Consider the following 19,866-nt stretch of genomic DNA (forward strand, 5'->3'; position numbering starts at 1 on the left):
CAGCCCAGAACTGTGTTGGCTTTTTAACAGCTGCTGCACACTGCTGGCTCATATCTAGATGGTTATCCACTAGGACTCCAAGATCCCTCTCACAGGTACTACTATTGAGCAAGGTACCACATATACGGTACTGGTGCATTTTGTTTTTGGCCTAAATGTAGAACCTTACTTTTTCACTGTTGAATTTCATTTTGTTAGATAGCGCCCAATGTTCAAGTCTGTCAAGATCTTTCTGTAACTTGAGCCTATCTTCTGGAGTGTTGGCTATTCCTGCCAGCTTGGTGTCATCTGCAAATTTGATGAGTTCCCCATCTATCCCTCGTCCAAGTCATTGATGAAGATGTTGAAGAGTACTGGGCCTAAAACAGAGCCTTGGGGTACTCCACTGCATACTTCCTCCATGTGGATGTAGTTCCGTTGAGGACTACACGTTGAGTGCGGTTGGTCAGCCAGTTACGAATCCATCTGGTGGTGGTGCTGTCTAACCCACATTTTTCTACTTTATCTAGTAGTAGGTTATGGTCTACTTTATCAAATGCTTTACTGAAGTCCAAGTAAATTATATCAACAGCATTCCTCTGGTCTACTAATTTTGTCATTTTGTCAAAGAATGCGATAAGATTAGTCTGGCATGATCTGTTTTGACAAACCCATGTTGGCTTTTGGTTATTACTTTGTTTGCTTCTAGGTGTTCGGTGATTCGTTGCTTGATTATCTTTTCCAGAATCTTCCCCGGTATTGAGGTCAGACTGATAGGTCTGTAGTTTCCTGGATCTGTTTTTTTTTCCTTTTTTGAAGATGGGAACTACATCAGCTCTTTTCCAGTCCTCTGGCAGCACCCCTGTGCTCCAGGATCTTTGAAAGATATAGTTCAGTGGTTCTGAGATCACGTCTGCCAGTTCCTTCAGAACCTTGGGGTGTAATCCATCCGGTCCTGGTGATTTGAACTCGTCTAGGGTAGACAGGTGTTCACTTACCATTTTCTTCCCTATTTTAACTTGTGTTTCTAATCTGTTTTTGTAGTGCTGTTTTGATAGGTTGGATTGTTTTTCCTTTTGTGTAAAGACAGATGCAAAATATGAGTTAAGTAGATCTGCTTTCTCCTGTTGCTTGTCATCTTCTTGCCACTTTCTCCCAGCAATGGGCCAATTGTTTCCTTGACTTTTTCTTGTTTTTAACATGTTGGAAGAAGCTTTTTGTTATTTTTACTTTTGTCGCTAGCCTTTGTTCATTGTGAGCCTTAGCTTTCCTCACTTCATCTTTACAGGCTCGGCTATTTGCTGATATTCTGCCTTAGTTATTTGCCCCTCTTTCCACTTTTTATATTTGTCCTTTTGTCTTTCAATTTGTCAGATAGTTCTTTATGCATCCATGCTGGTTTCTTTTGTGATCTACTATTTTCTTCTTCATTGGTATTGTGTTAGACTGTGCTTTTATAATCTCACTTTTCAAAATTTCCCAAGCTTCTTGAGTTGTTTTCCCCCTGAGGATTCTCATCCATTGAATCCTTCTCAAGCTCTCTCTAAGTTTATTGAAATTAGCTCTCTTAAAGTCCAAGACTCTAGTTTGACTTTGTTCTACTACTTGTATTTGCTTAATGTTGAATTCCAATATTGCGTGGTCACTTGCCCCAAGGTTCCTGTAGCTTCAACACCTTCTATCATTTCATCTCTGTTAGTGAGAATTAAGTCCAATATGGCTGATCCTCTTGTCGCCTTCTCTATTTTTTGGGAAACAAAGTTGTCTGCTAGGTTTGTTAGGAACCTGTTGGATCTTCCACTTGGTGCAGAGTTTGTTTCCCAGTTGATGTCAGGGTAGTTAAAATCCCCCATTACTACTGTGATGTGCTTCCTACATATCTTAGTTACCTGACTAGCAAAAAGTTCATCTACTTCCTCTGTTTGGTTGGGTGGCCTATAGTATAGACCTATGGCAATATCGTTTCCCCCCTTTTATATTGACCCAAATACATTCAAGATGATTTTCATCATTGTTGTGCTCTATTTCTGTAGAGATGTAGTTATTTTTTATATATAGTGCAACTCCACCTCCTCTTTTATTTGGTCTATTTCTTTTAAATAATTTATATCCCTCTAGCTGTATGTTCCATTTGTCAGTTTCATCCCACCAAGTTTCCGTAATGGCAACAATATCATATCTACCCTCATTTACTTGGATTTCTAATTCACCCTGTTTATTCCTCATACTCTGTGCATTGGTGTATAGACATTTGAGTCCATTTGGATTGATCTTGTGTTTACTGTCTACATAACCTGTGTTGACTGCCCCTACTTTCTTGCCACCTGTTGGTTTAGTGCACATGGTATGGCACTCACTGTTAAATGCTTGGTTTTGCTTGATAGCATGGTTGTTAGTCTTACCCATACAGACATCTATGTTACATGCACTGATAACCCTTTTAGTTTTCGATTGCTGGGGACAGAAATTTTCTATATCAGTTAATTCTCTGTCCCCACTGTTCAGTTTAAATGTTTATCCAGAAAATCTGTGAATGTATTGCTAAGTAACTCAGTCCCTTTCTTTGATGGATGCAATCCATCTCTTTTGTACAATTTTTCATTGGACCAGTTGCAGACATCATGACTAATAAAACCAAAGCCTTCCCTTTTACACCACTTCTTTAGCCACACATTAAACTCCACTACACGCTGGCCTTTATCTTTTTGTTCCTTATGTACTGGTAAAACCTCTGAAAAGTTAAGCCTACAACCTATGCTATTAAGTTCATACCCTAAGCTCTGGAAATCATTCTGCACAGAAAGCACATCCTTTTGGGACAGATCATTTGTGCCAAGATGTATAATAGCATCAACATCAGAATCCTTACTGGCATTCTTGACTATCTTAAGAATACGCCTCTTGTCTCTGCTGGCAGTAGCACCAGGTAGACACCTGACGTCTTTCAAAACCTCCATATCCTTTCCTAAATTTACATCCCTTACAATTGAATCACCACATCCCTTACAATTGAAAGATGGCTGTGTGGTTCTGCAAAAGGGCATGGCTGCTTTAAGGAGTTACAGGCAGATGATACATTTGCATTCCCACATGCCCAAAGTAATTTTTGCCTCAAATCTAAAGCACTACACAGCCTTAATATTTATACAAGAAGTACTTAATACAAGGAATCTACTGAATTAAAATAATTGAACCATTTATTGGTGACCTTTTAACTTACATTTCTCTTAGCTTATCTTACATTTCTCTTAGTAATTTAAAGCAGCTTAATTAATATGCCATCAATGTCAGCTTAGCAGTGCTTCTCAATTATTTTCTGTCATGCCCCTCCTAGGAAGAAGAAAACATTTTTCGCGCCCCCCCGCGTGACATAAACACGGGGCTTAGCTTGTTATGACAGTGTTTGCCGAGGTCAAACGCGCGCCCCTTTACGGAGCCTCGCGCCCCCCCCGGGGGGCGCCCCCCACTATTTGAGAAGCACTGGCTTATAGCAACCACATAGAGCTAAAACAGTTTACCTTTTTCCTTTTCTTGGACAGAGGAACAAAAGACTAAATAAAAGATATATGGACTTTAATGCACTCAGGACATAAAAGATAACTGTAGAGTGATTTCCATTTAATAATTTTTAATGAAAAGAATTAATTAAATGCAGGTAGCGCAAATACCCAAGTTACTAAATGACATCCTGTAGAGTTTTGGTTCTGTCAGCATTAAAGGCCCAGTAATTCATGTTATTTTTATTTATTTATTATTAATTAAACTTTTATACCGCCCTTCTCCCAAAGGACTCAGGGCGGTGTACAGCCTTCATTTAAAACAGTTAATATACATATTAAAATAACAATTAAAAAGATTATTCAATAAAAGGCCGAAATTAAAACCGTCCAATTGACCATATAAAATACCCAGTAAAATTACCATTAAAAATTAAAAATTTTCAAAGATTTGTATTCAAAATATAGAAAAAGTAATACCTTTCTATATTCCTGAAGAACTATTTGGATTTCTTTCAATTCTGGATGATCAGGTAAAAAATAAATTTCATGTAAGAAGTCTTGGACTGCATCCCTAACCAATAAAACAAAATAACAAATACTGTTAAATAAAATAAAACACATTTTCAAAGCATGCATGATATATTTAAATATGCACAAATTGGAAATGGTCAAGAATATATTTTTAATTTTGTGGAAGTTACAGCTTGGGCTTTCAGACAATCTGCCTTTATTCAAACCCATAGCAATGTGTAATTTATTAAGGAATACTATTATATCATACACACATTCTCAGAAAATAATAATCTTCTCTTTTCCTCTCTTAACTGAGGGAGATATGATTTATGAAAGAAACATTAAAAGAGAAAGGAAGAAACTGCTACTACAAGAAACACTCATTGTTAATTGTAAATTTTCTATTTTGGGGAGATTTATGATATATTGTTAATAGCATTTGAAACTGAAGAAGGGACAATTTTGCAATATTACTAATTACATTTATATCTTGAGAAGCTTTTGTATAATCCCAGAAAGATAATTATACACTTAAAAATATTTTGTTACCTGTTCTCAACTATAAGAAAATGGAAGATTGCTGCTGTTTCTTTTTGTTGAATATGTATGAGGGGCAAGAGAGCTACTATCACATGACTCAAGAGAGACCCAAGATGACTTTGATCCAAGCATCGTACAAAACAATCCCAAGCCCTAAAACATAAAAGCAATATAGCATATACAGTATTTCAAAATCAGCCATTAATTCAGGTGTATCACAATAATTTCTTTTTAATTTTATATATAAGAAGATACAGTAATAAATCAGGATTTTAGTAGTCTTACTTGCAACACAGTTGTGGGAAATCTTCTTTATATCTCAGCCCTGTTCTTAATGTTGTCATCATCTTCACTCTCACTGCAGTTATATGTTTAGGGCCCATAAGCTTCATTAAAGCCATCAAACTGTTTAAAGCCTACAGTTGAGAAAATTTGGGGTTCAGTTAAGGCGCTAATAATGACTATAAAGCCCTATATGGATAGGTACTACATTATTTGACGGATTGTCACTCCTTGGTTACATCTACCCACTTCATCAAGTCCAGCAGGAGAGGCATGCTAGAGGTCACAACTACAAAAGAGCATCATCTATATCTAGCTATGGAAAACATAGCACTGCTTCCCCTACCGCCCCTAATGCTATGATCCCTAAGGGAATTAAAAAAAATTTCCTCCAGCTTCTCCCTATAAATTCAAAGTGGTCCTTTACACACTGACAAATATTTTAACTATTTTAACCAGACTTTAATTTTTACCAAGATTATATATTCTTTGTGTGCTCGAGTGGTGGGTTGCTACTGGTTCGCCCTGGTTCGAGCGAACCGATAGTAGTGGCGGTGGGAGGCTTCTTCCACCCACCTGGACATCATCAAATACCCTCGTGCGCGTAAGCAAACCGGTAGCAAAGGTAAGTGAAACCCACCACTGGCGTGCACTAGAGGTTAAGTTCATAGGCAGTGTATCTGTCAGTTACTTAGGACTCCCTTTTGTAAAAATAAGCAGAAATTATGAATATACACAGAAGCAAGTTGTTTTTATATTACTAAAAGCAAAAAAAATTGCAAAAAAAACTTTAAAAAACTTTAGGGTTTGTCCCAACCTCATTAGTATTAATAAGAGCAGCTAAAAAGTAAATACTACCTTCAAGTATTCCCTCACAAGGATTTCATTGCTAGCTAAGGAAAAAAAAAACCCTCATGTCTATTTTGTTTTCAACAAAGAATTTACTCACCATTTTCTTATCTTCAATTCCAATACTAGAGCTCAACAATTGCATGTTGAAAAAGGCCAAAATGCCTAGCAATTTTGGTTGTAAATAATCAGCCTAAATAGTGATAAAACATATTCTAAGGTATTAAAATATTTAAAGATACAGGTCTAATAATATCTGGCAACTTACTTTACATTTAGTCTAAACTACAAAATGGGGTAACTATTCCCATTTCTTTTCAGTCTCATCCTGACTGATAATAATAAAAAAAAATCAATTGTCATGATTTACAGCGTATATCTTGAATGGTATTTTTCAGGTACACTGACCATCAGGAGACACCATCTAACTGAAAAATACTATACAGGATATATGTTATATAAAAATAGAGAAATTCCTCCTTCCCTTACAAGAGGAAACATGGAAGTCAGGTAAAAATACTAAGCTAATTTATCTCTATGCTCCAAGAGCTTAAAGGCAGGTGAGCTGAATTTACAATTCCAACATAGCATTTAGAAGTGCTAGTCTAGGTTTATCAAACAGGTAATGTTTGCAAAAACATAATCAGGCCACATTCAGAACAAATTGCAGGTCATCCTTGTTTAGCAACTGCCTCATTTAGTGTCCATTTATAAGTTACAACTGTCATGAAAAAAACTTTATGACCATTCCTCACATTTGCAAACATTACAGTTCTGTAAAGCAAAGGAAAGCTGAAGTAAGATGATAAGCACCATCATGGTTTCCCATAGCAACTGCTTCACTTAACAATTGAGCTGCTGATCCCAATTGTGACTAATAAATAATGACATCTATTTCCTATCTGAATAGTCGTGCACCACATTGCCACATACATGACCACATCACTCAACTTTAATTCATGAAAGTTATCTCTCCTTTTTTAAATATAACTGGAAGTTTTTTTTAAAAAAGTACAAATCAATACAAACTAAATTGTTAAGTGAAGAAGGGGGGAAAACAGAAGAAGAAATAAAAGAGAAATCTAAAGTATAAAAAAGACATAAGAAAAATACAAAAGAAAAAGTGGTTTCTGATCTTCTTTAGATCAGTTATAAGTATAAATTTATCTCTAAAGTTATATTATGATTCTTCTTTCTATAGTCTACCTAATCTAATCATAAACACCACAGTTCATAAGTTCATTTTTTTCTGTTTAACACAAAAAAGCTAACGGGGTTACAAATGTTGAGCCTCTGGTGGCTCAACAGACTAAGTCTGTCTGTTATTAACACAGCTGCTTGCAATTACTGCAAGTTCAAGTCCCACCAGGCCCAAGGTTGACTCAGCCTTCCATCCTTTATAAGGTAGGTAAAATGAGGACCCAGATTGTTGGGGGCAATAAAAGTTGACTTTGTATATAATATACAAATGGATGAAGACTATTGCTTAACACTGTAAGCCGCCCTGAGTCTTCGGAGAACAGCGGGATATAAATTCAAATTTTTTTAAAAAAATGTTTATAACATATATAAATACATCAATATCCGTTAGTCAGAAAGAGTGCTATCAGACTCCTGATTTATTGGCCACTGTAGATTAATATGGCTCTCCTCCTACAAAGGTTACAAGAGCTATTCCTTTCTCTCTTAATAGGGCAGAAGAACCTACAAATTGGTAAGAACCAATTTGAGAACCTACTTACCATTTGCTCAGGAGATGTGATGTCCTTTGGACCTTGATATGGGTCATCATTCAAAGCAAATGAAGCTAGAATTGATAATCCATTGAAGACCTGCTGATAATGCTCCCCTAATCGGAGCAATAATTCATTATGCAATCCCTGAAAATCCTGTCTCAGCAAACTTCCCAGTTCTATCTCAGTTTCATTCTATAAAACACCATGGAAAAAATGTATTGGCTGGAAAATTATACAAGCATGTGCGCAACATAAAAATATTACAGTACAACAATTTTCATTACTGCAAATACAGATGAGTCACTAATTTGCTAAATGAAAACTAAAGGGAGAAATAAATGTTTATAATATCCTTCAATGGAAGAACCTGGTCTGTAAATTAGTTTTTGTTCTGCAACCAAAAGAAACACAGACCTATGATTAAGGCTTGGTTCTTCCCTTGAAGATTAAATTTATTTCAAAGAGGATCTCAGAATAACTTAGAAGTACCCAAGAGGTTTACTGTGATTGCAGTGAGGCTCCATGACATTTATTCAATTTTCAATACATTCCAAAACATGATCACTCTTCCTGTTCGGAACTTTCTTCTATAAAATTTAACCTTACCTTAAGATAATGAAGTGCTCTCTCCAGCTCATCCTTACTACAGAAGCAAACTAAATGAGAGAAGATGTACTTGAAATTATTAATGAGGATCTCTCTACGGTTTACATTTAGTTGTTTTGCTATCATTCGGATAAGTACAGAGGCTGCAGGACTAGCCTTGGCAGCAAGGTCAGGCAAAAGCACTTGGAGAATCCGCTGGAAAAATAAAAATATGGCTGTTTTTGGAATGTTATACCTTCAAGTAAGTAAATGTACACATGTAGTTTCACTCTTCCTAATTCAAAATGACACTGCTAAATCATTCTAACCCAAAGAGTACTCTACACATGTTGCACAGCGCAAATCCCATCATCTCTAGCCAACATGACCAATGAAAGTCACAATACTGAGGGCTGAATTTTGTGTATGCATGCCTTCAAGTCTGTCTTGATTCTTGGCAACTACCTGGACAAGTCCGTGAAGTTTTATTGGCAAGACTTCCAGATGTACTTTGCCACTACCTTCTTCTGATAGTTTGTGACTGGCCTAAAGTTACCCAACGCCTAAAGTGGGCCTGGAACTCACACCTTCCCAGTTTCTACTCTGAACCATTAACCACTACATCAAATTGGTTCTCTAGTTAGAGCAAACCAAGTTGGAAAGGTCACTCTAATTTAGACAACTATTTATCAGCAGTGGAAACAATTCTCAATATTTAGTACTTCAAAATCCATGTGCATAATCATTCCCAATTAGACTACATGATTTTGCCCTAACCTAACATTTTTCGTTTTCATCTGCTCCACTGAGATATTTATGATTAGGGATATTGCTGATTAAGATTCACTTAACTAGAAAGGAACAGCTTCCCTATATTTGCCATGACAAACTATAAAAGCACGTGGATGCTCATTATTCGCATAAAAAGAAACTTACTATGAACATGTCCTATTGTTTTCTTTGTATCTATTTTTATATTTGTATTAGTTTTATATATTTGATATAGTCAAATGATTAATCAATTCCATCCCATCCACAAAGGAAACAGATGTGATGTCATAGTTAATACAGTGTACAAAGGAGACTAAGGTTATAGTCCATCCTGAGCCATGGAAGCTCACTAGATGACTTTGGGCCGATTGTCCCCTCAGGCCAACCTACCTCAGAATACTGTTTTAGAAGAAAATAAACCATGCTTATATGTAAGTGTTTATGAAATAAAAATGCTAAATATAAATGAAATAAACTAAGTATGTCCCTGACTTCCTGGTTCCTTATTGTTTCCTTAACTGTTTTCATCCTGCCTTAAATTCCAGAAATGAGTAAAGTCACTGAAGAAAGGGCTTTAAATAATGAAGCAAAGTGAGATTAAGGCAGGTGAAAGTTTACCCTCCATCCTGGGCATAAACTACAACTGAAAGAATCCTTCATAAAACATATATACTTTCAAGCAAAAATTTCTCTGCATAAATCTGGGAAGAGATCAAAGGAGAAGGCCACAGGAAAACTTGACCTGAATTAGAATGGCTAACAGAAAAGAATACAAGAGACACAATTCAGGAATTTCACCTTGCTTAATTCCCCTCTCCCCCAAGATGAACCCATATAGAAATCTAATAAATCTTAAATTGCTACTTACACTAAGAAAACGATTAAGGTCTGGAAAATCAAAAACATTAGCAATTTCAGATAACATGTCTAGAACCATGTCTCTTTGATGAACAATCTCTTGCTTCTGCATTTCACTGCTTTGCTGGGGAGTGTTTGCAAGCAGGGCCATCTGTGTGGAGTGTAGAGATTCCGCTAAAAACTAAACAATGAAAAATGCATTTATTCTTATTTCAGTCAGTTCAAAACAAGCAATGTTAATTAAGAATTCCACCAATTTTAGAACCATTGATCACTGATGGTATAAGCACACAAAGTTTTTAACGTACTTGAATTTAATACTGTTTATTGTTTTGGATAAGAGTAAGAATAATTTTACCAATCATAAAAATGTAATTGATTCTACTGAAACAAGCAAATATGTACATAGACATTCTGGGTCCACAGTGTACAAATCAGAAGTTTACAAGTAGATATGAACAAAAGAGCACCCGCTCCATAGAAGTTGTATCAGATACTTGAAACAAATATAAGGTAAAGGTAAAGATTCCCCTCGCACATATGTGCTAGTCTTTCCCAACTCTAGGGGGCGGCGTTCAACTCCAGCGCTGTCTGAAGACATCTCCGTAGTCATGTGGCCAGCGTGACTAAATGCTAAAGGCACACGGAACGCTGTTACCTTCCCACCAAAGGTGGTCCCTATTATTCTACTTGCATTTTTTACGTGCTTTCAAACTGCTAGGTTGGCAGAAGCTGGGACAAGTAACCAGAGCTTACCCCATTACTCAGCATTAGGGTTTCGAACTGCTGAACTGCCGACCTTTTGATCAACAAGCTCAGTGTCTTAGCCACTGAGCCACCACATCATATAGAGAGAGAGAGGGGGCGGGGAGGGAGAGAGAGAGAGATCGCAATCTCCAGAACTTAAAAATATATTATCCACTTAGCTTTTGTTAGCCTCTGCTAACATCGTCAAAGCGCAATAGGGGAGGAAGTAACAGGAGTAAGCCTCCATGTCTGAAGTAAAAATGACAGAGCTAATTATAGGTGGGAGGTGGGTGGATGGGCCTATCACATGTGCAATGGCCAAATTGATCATTGATGCATAAAGCCAAATCTCTCTTCAATGGTGGTTTTAACACTCTGTTACACCCTAACCCTAACGAGTGCCTTGCATTCTAAAACTTCCACAATTGAGCTTCAATTAATGACCCCAGGTTCTTTTATGAAGGTTACAAAATTATTCTACTTGGTTCATATGATCACGTTATCCTACTTAACTTGCTTTCCAAACTATAAGACAGAAGTGTTTTCAGTGACTTCATATTTTTAGTTCCCCTTTTCTCTAGCTTTCTGAGCTCTTAATATCCTTGCATAACTGAAAATTAATTTAGTATTCCAAGTTTGGTAATGCTATCCATTTTTTATTTGCTGTCAACTTTTTTTTGGCAACCCAAATACCACTGGGCAATCTATCATAGTTCAAAATCCCTTACATATTTAGTCAGTTATTACTATCTCCAAGTATACAAATGAATAGGAAAGTCATGGTGCTTTTACTGCAATGCACCACACTTCTTTACACAGAGCCACATTTGTCATTTTAATGCTCACCCCTGTTAAGTTTAATACAGGTAGTGCTTGCCTTATAAGCATTTGTTCAAATACAGTTCAAAGCTACAACAGCCTTGGAAAAAGTGAATTATAATCTGTATTTGCGCTTAAAATTGTTGCACTACCCACGAGTCACATGATCACAATTTGGGTGCTTGGCAACGAGTTTGCATTTACAACCAGTTGCAGCTTCCTATGATCATCTGACACAAAAAAGATCCATGGGAAAGCTGATTCACTTAATCACATTATTTGCTTAGCGACCACAATGATTTGCTTAACGTCTGTCATAACAATTTGTCACAAAATGGGATCTGATTTAACCAATGACAACCCCAATGACTTGCAATGAAAATTCCAGTCCCAATTGTAAATTGAGACCTACCTGTATCAGCAAATGGGTCAAGAGAAAGCCCAATTGCCTCTTATCCTATATCCACTGATAAATATGAATAGTCTATGAGTAAATGTGGGAAAATAAGTAACGGATACTGTTCACTTATAACAATTGTAGTGTCCCATGATCATGTGATCACCATTTGCAAACTTGTCTGCCAACCTCCCACCAGCAAAATCAAAGGAAAAGCTGGCAGGAAAGATTGCAAGTCACTCACACCATCCCTCCCCCTCCCGCCCTGCAGCAGCCATGCTTGGCCTTACCATGCTTGCACCAATTTTGGCGATTCTCACCTGACAGATGGGTTTCTTGTACTGACTGAAAAAAGCCTGCAGTTTTACAGCCTTGGCAGAAGCCAGCATTCTGATTTCTGTATATGCTGATCCTGCCACAGATGCTGACTTGGATAATAAACAATGCAGTAGGTGCAACAGTGCAAAGCGTACCAAATCTCCTGTTGCTGACCTAATAGAGGATAATAGTAATCAACATTAAGGAAATGTAATATTAACATACAAGATAATACATGGGAACACAAAACATAGTAACTTATCCATAAACAAATATAACAGCTAAACATTTCATTTCCTCAGCAACTAAAGTGAGATTGCTTTTATTCTGTAAATACTATCAATAATTAACCATTTTCCATGTAAGATCTTCTTCAGGTGAAATATTTATAAATGCAGCAAAAGAAATCTATTAAGAAGCATTACCTTCCAATATCTCCTGTAGTGAGAATCAGTGTATCTTTCAGCTCATTATTCCTTGACATTTTTGCATTTGTATAAGCCTCTTTCATTCTGGAAACAAACAGCTGAAGGAGAAAATAAAGTATTATAGTCATTGTTGCAAATACAACTTAATAATTTGCTGCCTCTAAATACACAATAAATTCACCTCTTTGATGAATTCTTCCTCAGAGTCTGAAGCATTTAATATATATTTGATGTGATTACTAAAGGCCACTCTTACATCTTTATCTGGATCTTCCAATAGCTTTAAGAAAGCTCCAACAACAGTTTTTACATTCAATGTATCATTTCTGAAGTCCAAATGTTTGCACAGTACAGGAATGTTCTTTATGAAATCTAAAATAGGATATAAAAGAGAAACTTTCCATTTTTTCAATATCACTTTTAAACAAAATATTATTTATAAAAGGATTAAATAAAATTCATTTCTGTTTATCAGGTTAACCTACAATTTATTTCTTGAGGTTTAGGTCTCTGAGCCCAGATAATAAATTCATAGCATTAAATGTTAAACTGATTATATTGTACCATCTCATTTATTTTTGCCCAGAAATTCCCAGTCAACATGCAGCATCAGGTCCCTCTATTTCTCCCTGTATTATATTTCTTTCTGTGACTAAATCTTTTATATGAAGAGCAGCACCACAGATCGTTCTTATTGGGGGAGGGGGAGAAGGTGGCAATGGAATTTGATTCACTCCAGCAATTTATTGTTGAAACATGGGAGGCCACCTTTTGTTTTTCCTAGAACAGCAACATTGATTACATCTCCTGTACTGCCAGAAAACTCATTTTGGAGACCTCAATATTACTGTGGAAATTGCTGATCTCAACTGGCAAAGGCCGATTTTTCAAATCAGAAACCTGCCTCACATTTTGCGAATAACCATTTCTATCAACCTTTCGGTACAGAAGAATAAATGGGAAGTTCTTGCAGGTAACATGACACATGTCGTGTCCCCCTCCCCCTCCGATGACCGGGTCTAGGAAGTCCATATCAAGCATGGCCACGAAACCTCTGCAGCTTTGCCAAATTCCTTTCAGATTTCTCAGGGCAGGCAGGAATCCAAGTTGTGACTTCAGCAAACTAAATGAGACTTTGCTTGACTCAAAGTTGCTTGACTCAAGCTGGTCCTTTATATATGCTGTGGGATGTGGCTCCATGAGTCAGCACTTATCCAGGCCTGCCCCTCCCTTCCTTCTGCTGACGTCGCCTCTCCGATCTCTGGAAGCGGGGATCCTCCCACTGTGGATTCTCTTCCTCTGGATCTGCTGCCAGTAATTCCAGCACGTGGCTGGCTCCCTGCTCACACACTGTAGGAGTGAGGTTTGTTTGTTCATTCCTGACATTCTGTCCGGGCATGGGGCCAGGGCTGGGAGCTGGAGGCATGTCAGGCCATTCCTCTTCATTATCAGACTCTGAATCTGATAGCAGGCCCGGGAGGAGGCGGGAGGGGCCCGGCTGAGGAGTGGAGGGAGGACGAGGCACAACAACACACTTTTGCCATACTGTGGAAAGACAGTCTCGTAGGAGTCAGTGTAAGCCCTCCTTCCGTTTTCTTTTTGTCCCTCCACTAAAATATTAATACAGCTCTATTCCAACCATAAAAAGAGGTTCTTCTGCACCTGAATGATGTGGTCTGGGTTGAGAGGGGAGTTTGTGTTTGTGAACTGGAGAGAAGGTTGCATGTGAAACAGGAGGAAAAGAGCAAGATAATTTGCCTTGGTGTAGTGTGCAACTGGTGATATATGGAAAAAGTGGGCATAGAATCCAATGTATAAGCAGTCAAAGGCTAAGTGGTAAGCAGCAGCCAGCTAGTAACAAAGTCTAAGAAACTTTTTTTTTTAACAACAGAGTTGGAAGGGACCTTGGAGGCCTTCTAGTCCAACCTCTTGCCCAGGCAGGAAACCCTACACCATTTCAGACAGATCGTTATCCAACATTTTCTTAAAAATTTCCAATGTTGGAGCATTCACAACTTCTGCAGGCAAGTCGTTCCACTTATTAATTGTTCTAACTGTCAGGAAATTTCTCCTTAGTTCTAAGTTGCTTCTTTCCTTGATCAGTTTCTACCCATTGCTTCTTGTTCTACCCTCAGGTGCTTTGGAGAACAGCCAGACTCCCTCTTCTTTGTGGCAACCCCTGAGATATTGGAACACTGCGATATTGGAACACTTGGAAATGCTGAAGTCTTTGCAGCAGCATAAGAAGGAAGCAAAAAGATGCTTTTCTTAGCATTTGTCCAACTGATTGCATGTTCACTTATTTTGCACTGCCCTCACTTAGTTCTTACAGTGCAGTAATCAATGTATGATGCAACAAGGGTTTTGTTTATCAGCCAACTGCACTGATTAGAACTGAGTGGGAGTGCCTGACCCAAGATTACTCCTTTGGCTTATGTACCTAAGGGAAGACTAAAACCTGAGTCTCCCTACTCTAATACATTTATTTATTTATTTATTTATTTATTTATTTATTTATTTATTTATTTATTTATTTATTTATTTATTTATTTAGTCAATCATATATAACAGGTAAAACTATAAACATAATTTGGATACATGAAAAGAGTAAGTAAAAAGGAATATTAGGACAGGGATGGTAGGCACGCAGGTGCACTTATGCATGCCTCTTACAGACCCCTTAGAGGAATGGGGTGAGGTCAACAGTAGACAGTTTAAACTTAAAGTTTTGGGGGTTTGGGGGAGAAATCACAGAGTCAGGTAGTGCATTCCAGACACTGACCACTCTGTTACTGAAGTCATATTTTCTGCAGTATGTAACAAGTACTTGGCTGAAAGATCCAGACAAGCCAATCAGCCACAAAATCAGTCAAAATTCTCGGGTAGTCAAATATTGGCTAAAGTTCAGGCTGAAGATTTCCCTCTAAACTTGGGAAAGCAGTGAAAAACAGGGTTAATTAAACATTGTAATTTAAACTGATGTAAGCAATTCAGCCCTGCTTAAAAAAGGGGGAGAAGGAGAAGGAGGAAAAATGAAACTGTAAACAAGTCTCCTTAGAATTATATACATCAGGAGTCACCATGCCCCGAGCCGCAGCCCACTACTGGCCGTGAGCTGTGCAGAACCAAGCAGTGGAAGTGGCAGGTGAGTGTGTGCATGGAACCACCTTCTCTTCTCCTCCCTGATCCCCCACTGGTCCACAAAGTCAAAACAGTTGGGGAACTTTGATATATATAACAAGTATAGACACATAGATATCTAAGATTTAGAAAGTTACCGATTTTGTTTAAATAATTTTTATTTTTATAAAATAAATCCTCTCCTACAGGAAAAGGAATTGGGGGGGGGAACCCCTTACACGCTCTCCCAGATTTCAGGCTGTTTTAGTTTTTGTGTTTGGAGACTCTAGGGATTGAAGTTGAAGCGTCTTGAAAGCAAAGCATATGCTCTATCATTGAGCATATGCTTTGCTCACCTCAGACACACTGAAGTTCTGATTTAGCCAAAACAAAGATGCTGGAAAAGGGTACAAGTATTAGGATGTCTGGGAAAAATCCAGGGTTTCCAGAAGTAAACATAGAAAAAAGGCTGAAAGTGTAAACTCACCCACACCCCAAACATAGCCTATCAAGGAATGTTTCTTGCCCACAGAATGATTATTACTGTGTAAGGAATGCAAAAGACTGGGTGGGGTGATGGAGTCAGATTCTGTACAGCAAACATGGCTGATTATAGTACGAAATAGGACCTCTCCCATTCTATAAATGCTTGCTTATTAAAGAAGGAAGTATGCGTGAAATAACATTAAGTTAGAAAAAGAAAGAACAATAAAAGTATGTTTTAAGTAACTTACCAAGCTTTACTGGGCTAGGTATATTGTTTTCAAGAAGATATAAAAAAGGTTTAAACACATCAGCTTTCACTGTATGCTTTTCTCCTTGAGAAGTAACAATAAATCTGCTACAGAGGATACTGTTAATTTTCAACTGGTTACCAAGTTCAGCTGAAGGTGGCCTTAAATTAAAGCTGCCAGAAAGACAACAAGCTAGATCTCCAATGATACCAGCATAAGCCTTCTGAGCTAGTAAAGATTCGTCCTGTATGTGATCTCTGGAATAAAAATAAAACAAGTTTCAATTGTAATTTTCTGTATGACTGAATGTTAGTTTTCAAATGATTAAACCTAACTTGTTAAATCAGAATATATAGAAATATTATGCAGTGCTTTTGCTCCCTTTTTCCTCAATCATAGTTGATTGAGGAAAACATCTGAACTAGAAAATTAACAGCCTTCAAATTTATTAAGCACTGGTTTAGAACAATGGTTCTCAACTTGTATTCCTCGGACCCCTGGGGGAGCCACAATATCACAGAGGGTCCATGAAGGCTTGAAGAAATGATTCCTGTTATGATTTAAATCTTGAGTTAAGTCTTAGTGGTATGAGGTCACAAAAGGTATTTAAAGGCGGGTCTGCAGTGAAGACAAGGTTGAGAACCACTGGTTCAGAACATTGTATGTTCTGTGTGACATCTTAGTCATTGTATGACATCTTAGTCTAATGTTGGTTTCTGTACTTTTACTTGTTTAGAAAGTACTAGTTATAATTTCCTAGTTAAATTACAAGGTTCCTGGCAGCAATTACAGGCTACAGGTAGGTTTGTCCTGCTAAGTATTGGAGAACAGAAAGTGACTTGGTATTTTTACCCATAACTCAAAACAAATTAGCACAAAAAATTAGAAATCAGCAATGCTATCAGAAGTCAATGTAAATCTGTCCAGCATGATTTCTCAGACTATTTTCCCAAAATGTGATATAGATCCCATAGTAAATCTAAATAGGAATATCATCTTCCCTGAACAAGAAATATAGGCAAGAGGCCTCGAGTCCAGTTCCCCTCCCTAGTCCTCATAGTAGTTTAAAATTGCACGTCTTCGAAAGGAACCTATGATCTGGCCATTTTTCTGCTATTATTTTCATCGTATCTTATTGTATTTATAAAGACATTCTTCTTCACCACAACTTTATTTGGAATTATCAAATAGTACATACAAAAGACATGTGGGCAACGTGGCGCAGACTTCTATGCCTAACTGGTGGAGCAAAATAGGAAAGCCTTTAATACAACTAGTTCTGACAGCTTCATGGGGACTCTGAAGTGCATGCTCATACACAGTATTCCTCCAATTCAGATGCAATCTCTTTGGAAGCAGAGAAAGAAGAAACACACAATTTGAACAAATTTCTGGTGCTAAAGGGAAAGATAAAGAAAATGAATGAATTTAATGTTGATTCTTGCAAACATACTCTGTTTTCTGAATCACTGAAAATTAAAGATCACCACAACATACTATTAGAGATCTATAAACATTACAGCTAGTATTTTAAGAATATATTAGTTTAAACTATACAGATAGACAAATAAAACATATTATACCAGTGTACTTCCTGCAATTCTCTGGTCTTTTAATTCTGCATTCATACTAGAAACAATTCTTTTTCTAAATATGTAACTTATTGAATAGCATATACTTTTGATTGTTTAGATTCCATCTCCAGTTTTCACAGGTATAGCTGATGTTGATCCAAGATCAGGCCTTATTTGTGGCATCCTGACTTTGAAATACTATATTTAAAAGGGTTGCCTAAAACATTCATAACTTCTAAGTCTAAGGACTGTTTAGACTAGTTTCTTACATGTAGTCCAAGGAGCCCTACAGGTCCCCCAATTGCTCTTAGGGGTCTGAGAAGTCAAAATTATTTGCCAAATGTGGGGGAAAAATTCAAATATTTTAATATTTTTATTTGTTACAAAATACAAGGGTTTTTTTCAAGAAAAATATTTGTTAATAGCCAATGGATTTGATATTATTTTTACATGATTCAATAGCAATTCAATGATTGCATTGATTTTAATATTTAATATAGTAAATATAAGTATAATTCATATAGGCAAAAGCCCTTTTGGGGATCCACCATGATTTTTAAAAGTCGGAAGGAGTCCTGAGAGCAAAACATTTAAGAAATATTTAGATTAAATAAAAGCAGTTTGTAAAAATCATCTCTTAAAACACTAAGGAAACAGACAGAACAATAAAAACAAAAAATAAATTAAATTTCAAATATGATAAGAATTGTTTACTTACTAAAATGGCTTGCCAGATGTTGACTCAAGACCAAAATATCCAAATTAAGACCAGGAAGCATGGATGGAAAGTCATCCGAATGACTGGAAATCCATGGCAAAGACAGTATTCCAAACAAGTTGTCAAACACTTCATCGTTAAACTGGAATTTAACTTTTAGGTGGAAGAAGAAATGTACACATACTTTTACTGATGATTTACAAGAGGTAAATGCATTAACAAGAGAACAGCATCAGATCATTTTAACTTTGTGGGGAGACTATATTTTTGTGACAAGATTTATATTGACATTAAAAAATTATCAAATTTGAAATTCTGAGGTTATGTAAATTGGATTTTATCAGTACTGAATTAATGCTATGCTCCAATAAGTCAAGCTATTGGGATAATTAAGGTAAAGCCTCTCTCAAGTCAAGTTTGACTTTTGGTAATTAGTTGAATGCATGAATGTAGGGGTTCTGGCATCAGTATGGCAATATGGAAATGGTTTGCCATTCCCATTTTCTGTGGCCTAATGGGCAGGCACTACAATGTGCCACAATGCCTCTAGTATAACCTCATATGTACTTTCCAATATTCCATCCAAGACTTGGTACAGACATGGATTTAATACTTTGTTACATTTTCATCTTTTCCTTTTTCTGTCTTTTTAAATTTGCTGCATGATGGTCTTGGAAATTCAATACCATGCAAATATTTTGCAAAAGCAGCTGCAGTAAACTGCCCTATTTCCATCATCAGTATGGCTATTTTTGCTTTTTAAGGTGTTTTAAAAAGATATCTCACCTTGCATATAAAGAAAGGCATCAATTATTTTCACCACTTTTTGAATCACTGGCTCCAGGTCAGTTACCAGTGATGCAGGATCCAGAAGCTTCCAACAAACTCTAATTGCTCTCATAATAAATTCTGAAGAAATCCATATTAACTGGATGTGTTCCCTTGATTCTGAAGCATTACCATTTTCATGACTATATAAATTACACACATGAGCAACTTGATGATCTACTCTGTTAAGAAGAAATAAATAATACTGGTCACTGAAAGAGTTTAAAAATTTTCATTTTTCAGAAATGGAGTTCAAAAACTATTTGACTCAGCAAACAACCCAATCAAATCTACAGTTCATCAAGATCTTTAAAAACACTATTTCTATCAAGTTATACATTTCTTGACACCACAGAAGGAAGATCACTGCCACATCATGCTCATTTCCAAAATGAATTGCTGGCCTAGCAGTAAGTAGTAGGCAAGTTTCTAGAGAGCCCCTAGTAGTTGGTAAGACCATTGCTATTATAACTCGATGCTATTTTTTTTTCAAAGCTTAACTGAAGCAATAGCATGTGGCTATTTACAAAAACAATTTCAGAAATATCTTCAGATGTTTTTGTAAAGCTC

At 36.8% G+C, this 19,866-nt stretch overlaps 1 protein-coding gene across 4 annotated transcripts in view; it reads right to left on the bottom strand.

Annotated features, from left to right (window-relative positions):
- ATR (ATR serine/threonine kinase) overlaps nt 1-19,866 on the bottom strand; it is a 66,777-nt gene that overhangs the window by 33,815 nt on the left and 13,096 nt on the right. For all 4 annotated transcript variants that reach the window (XM_058188306.1, XM_058188304.1, XM_058188305.1 and 1 more), the window contains exons 7-20: nt 19,255-19,478; nt 18,469-18,621; nt 17,375-17,573; nt 16,177-16,433; nt 12,504-12,694; nt 12,320-12,420; nt 11,897-12,068; nt 9,624-9,794; nt 8,006-8,200; nt 7,406-7,591; nt 5,764-5,856; nt 4,818-4,948; nt 4,542-4,685; nt 3,957-4,050 (exon numbers count right to left, since the gene is read on the bottom strand). In XM_058188306.1, coding sequence (XP_058044289.1) covers nt 3,957-4,050; nt 4,542-4,685; nt 4,818-4,948; nt 5,764-5,856; nt 7,406-7,591; nt 8,006-8,200; nt 9,624-9,794; nt 11,897-12,068; nt 12,320-12,420; nt 12,504-12,694; nt 16,177-16,433; nt 17,375-17,573; nt 18,469-18,621; nt 19,255-19,478 — 2,311 coding nt within the window. The remainder of the gene's footprint in view (nt 1-3,956; nt 4,051-4,541; nt 4,686-4,817; nt 4,949-5,763; nt 5,857-7,405; nt 7,592-8,005; nt 8,201-9,623; nt 9,795-11,896; nt 12,069-12,319; nt 12,421-12,503; nt 12,695-16,176; nt 16,434-17,374; nt 17,574-18,468; nt 18,622-19,254; nt 19,479-19,866) is intronic.

This window comes from Ahaetulla prasina, chromosome 6 (assembly GCF_028640845.1).
Source record: "Ahaetulla prasina isolate Xishuangbanna chromosome 6, ASM2864084v1, whole genome shotgun sequence".
In the NCBI taxonomy this organism is placed as follows: Eukaryota; Metazoa; Chordata; class Lepidosauria; order Squamata; family Colubridae; genus Ahaetulla; species Ahaetulla prasina.